At 49.6% G+C, this 3,344-nt stretch overlaps 1 protein-coding gene across 1 annotated transcript; it reads right to left on the reverse strand.

The window, feature by feature from the left end:
• Positions 1 to 246: 246 nt before the first annotated feature.
• On the reverse strand, positions 247 to 1,273 carry LOC144129223 (alpha-aspartyl dipeptidase). Its single transcript, XM_077663217.1, has one exon. It carries the CDS (start codon positions 1,080 to 1,082, stop codon positions 324 to 326), a length of 759 nt encoding a protein of 252 aa, XP_077519343.1. The 5' UTR covers positions 1,083 to 1,273; the 3' UTR covers positions 247 to 323.
• Positions 1,274 to 3,344: the final 2,071 nt, after the last annotated feature.

A 3,344-nucleotide genomic window follows, 5' to 3' on the forward strand; every position in this document is an offset into this window, starting at 1 on the left:
CTGTCGTGAAACGCCGCTGCTGGCTACTTTTTTTTTCTGTAGGAAGGGACAGAGATGGCAGGCACAATTTGTAGGGCGGTCTTCCTAATATCACAGTCATGTAATGTTCACCTATCGTAACGTAATAATGTAACAAGGACATAAGATTGCGTCAACAGCTAATGAACGGTTTGCATGCTGTTTGCGACAACTGCATGCACATGCTACGCGAATTTTTTTTCTCACTCACGAAAATATCGCAGTGCGCACCACTCAGACCCCGTTTATTAAAAAAAAAATAGAATCTTGCAACGGCGGCGAATACACGGCACCCAGTAAATCGATCACTTCGCTTTCTTGTCCGTTAGGAGAAAACTCATGTCTGAGCCAGGCTTGTAGTACACAGGGTCCGCATCTTCAGTGAACAATTTCGCCTCATTCCCCAGCAGCACAGCGTGGTTGCCTTCGACTTTCAGGATGGAGCCTTCTTTCATCCCCAAGACAGGCAAGTGGTTGCCCACCTCCAGGTACTCGTAGATCCTCTGATCCCTCGTCTCACCCATGTGCTTGCTGTCGGGGTCAGTTTCGATGTAGTGCGGGTTGATGTTGAACGGCACTAGACGAAGTGCCACAAACGTCGACGGGTACAGGATGGGCATGTCGTTGGTGGTGCATATGTTGGCAGTGGCAACATTCGTTCCTGCACTGGCACCCATGTAAGGCATGCCGTCTTCCAGACAGCGGATACGGATCGCTTCGGCCGTGTTGGATTCGTACAGGGTCCTCAGGAGCCTAAACGTGTTTCCGCCGCCAATGAAGATGCCCTGGGCCGCTTTCACAGCACTCACCGGGTCCGATGCTTCGTGGATGCTGTCCACCTCGAAACCCATCTCGCCGAGCCGCGATCTCACCTTGTTTGCGTAGCTGGCGTAGTCCTTGTGCGCGTAGGGCACGAACAGGATGCGCTTGGTGGAAGACTTTTTGAAGAAATCTTTGACGGCATCGGCCGCGAACTCGAGGAATTCGCCGTTATGCATGGTAGAATTGGAGAGCAGGAGGAGTCGCCGCGGGGAACCCATCGAGGAGGATGACGAAGATGACATCTCACAGCAGCGCGGGCGATGGCGACCTTTGCGATGGGCGTTCGGTAGCAACTAGAGCCACTGATAGCAATGACTCAGATCGCTGAATCGCGCCTTCGAACCGGCAGGTTCGCGATATCGCCGCGACAACGAGCGTGGATCCGCCCCCCAACGCCTCCGCGCACACGCTGCTGAAAGGTGATAAAACCGAGCCGCGACGGCCGCGAAGCGTTAGCCAGTACCCCTACTCTTTTCCCAGAGATGGCAGCTCCGTCTCGCATTTTAGCCGCCGGCTGGTGGTGAGCGCAGGATCTAGGGAGAGAGCTGGTTCGCGCTTTCAGCGTTGGGTGGCGTCAGTATCGGAGCGCGCGAAAGCGAATACGCGGGCATTGGAAGACGGCGTAACCGCTGCGCTGTCTGCGACCTCTTTGAAACTTAGTGCATTTGTGTCGTAACCTCACTGTTCGTGTCTTCGTGTTTATGTACTTTGCCGAATGCCGTGCTGAGCGGCTGGCATGCTAGAAGGCTTCACTCAATAAAGGACGATTTCAAATAAGAATCCCAGGGTGCGTGTTACACTCGCGTGGCTATGCACACCTCCCGAAGCAAGTAAGGTTCAACATGGCGCGAAATATACCGAGCGTCGCGTCACGCAATCTGCAAGATCACGCGAGTCAATCTTTTATCACTAAACAAACGCGGCACATAGTTCGCCGCCATTTATCACCTAGCCTAATTATTTTCGTTTTAAGGCAAGTATGGAAGCACAGCGAACATTGGATGGGTCCAGACCGTAGCTCTGGAAAACAAAGGAAGGGAAAGGGGGAGGGATGCTTCATCTTAGCTCGGGAAAGGAGGAAGTGGAATTAACGTTATCACCCGGCGATGGCTAGTCGCCGCATGAGTACAAATGAATAATGCGCCTTGCCACCAGGGCCGCATTATGGGTTACTCATTTGTAGGAGGGGCTCTATTTCGTCAAAACATTTTTAATCAAAACGTGAGGTTCAGCGTGGTTTTCCTATTATTTCCAAAGATTTTCTGTTAAATATATTTGCTATCATTTGGCGCCACCTTGCTCGGCAGTGGCAATAGGAGTATCTGTTCCGGCAATCAAGATTTTATATTAGGATCAGATCGGGTGTCACACGAATACTTTCTTTATTGTAGTTTCTGCCTTTGGAGAATTCAATGCGCCCCGGTGCTTTCAATAGGCCCAGCGAGTGATGGTAAGCCACGCGTGTAGTCGTCATCCTTTTCAGAATCATGCCCTGCTGATTAGCCCTCGTGATCCTTGATTCTAGGCGGATCCCCTAGTGTGAGTACGCGCCACTAGATTCCCCTAGCAGCCCATAACGAAACTACTGGACGCATAAGCAAGCTGAGTAGCATAAATATAAGCTGAGACAAACGTGTGATGTGATGCGAGGATGAATGAAGGTGAATTGATGAAGAAAGGTAGACAGCGATTAAGGCGAGTAGTGTTTGTTTTGTTATATTATGTCAGGGCAGCTGTGCGCGTTGAAGAGAAAAAGGCTAATAAGAGTGTACAGTCGCCAAGGTACACAATATAAAGGGCCTTTAGGAGTGCCTGTGGAGGCCAGGGCTCCTAATAAATCACCCTGAGTTTGATGTTACCAGCAGACAGGCAAACTGAAAATTAAAACTGATAAACGAAATGCAGAAACGCTACAATTTCCCATCAAGGCCCAAAACGACGCGTCAAATGATATATGTTAAAGGAAATGTGGACGCATGCAAATAACAGGGCTGTGTCGAGCAGTTTTCCAGGTTAAGCAGAAATTATCTGTGTCGCAGATAAGACATGATAAAGCAAAAGAAAAAAAAGGCAATCTTTGAGACAAGGAAGAGGACCTTAAATGTCACGCACTGTTAACTACCAACTAAGCAGCGTCAACAGCTCTTCCATCTACTGTATGTATTTATGCTCGTCACTGACGTGAGATATATTGGCATTGGTAATCAACGCCAGTGGAAACAATGGAATTCGGCGTAGATACCGACTGAATCTGCGAAAAGAATAACAATTGGTTTTACGCAGAGACATTGGTCTTTTTACCACTTGAAGACCCGCCGCGGTGGCTTAGTAGTTTTGACGTTCGGCTGCTTTCGCCAACCCGACTAGCTACCGCAGTGGAAGCTGGTTGAAACAACCAAGCGGCGTCTTGAACACTGGTGGCGCACATGACATGGACCCCCTCTTTCAGGGTTCAGGGGGCCCAAAACATGTCATGGAAGCGTAGTAGTTTTTAATTTTTTAGT

This window comes from Amblyomma americanum, chromosome 4, assembly GCF_052857255.1.
Source record: "Amblyomma americanum isolate KBUSLIRL-KWMA chromosome 4, ASM5285725v1, whole genome shotgun sequence".
NCBI classification, from domain to species: domain Eukaryota; kingdom Metazoa; phylum Arthropoda; class Arachnida; order Ixodida; family Ixodidae; genus Amblyomma; species Amblyomma americanum.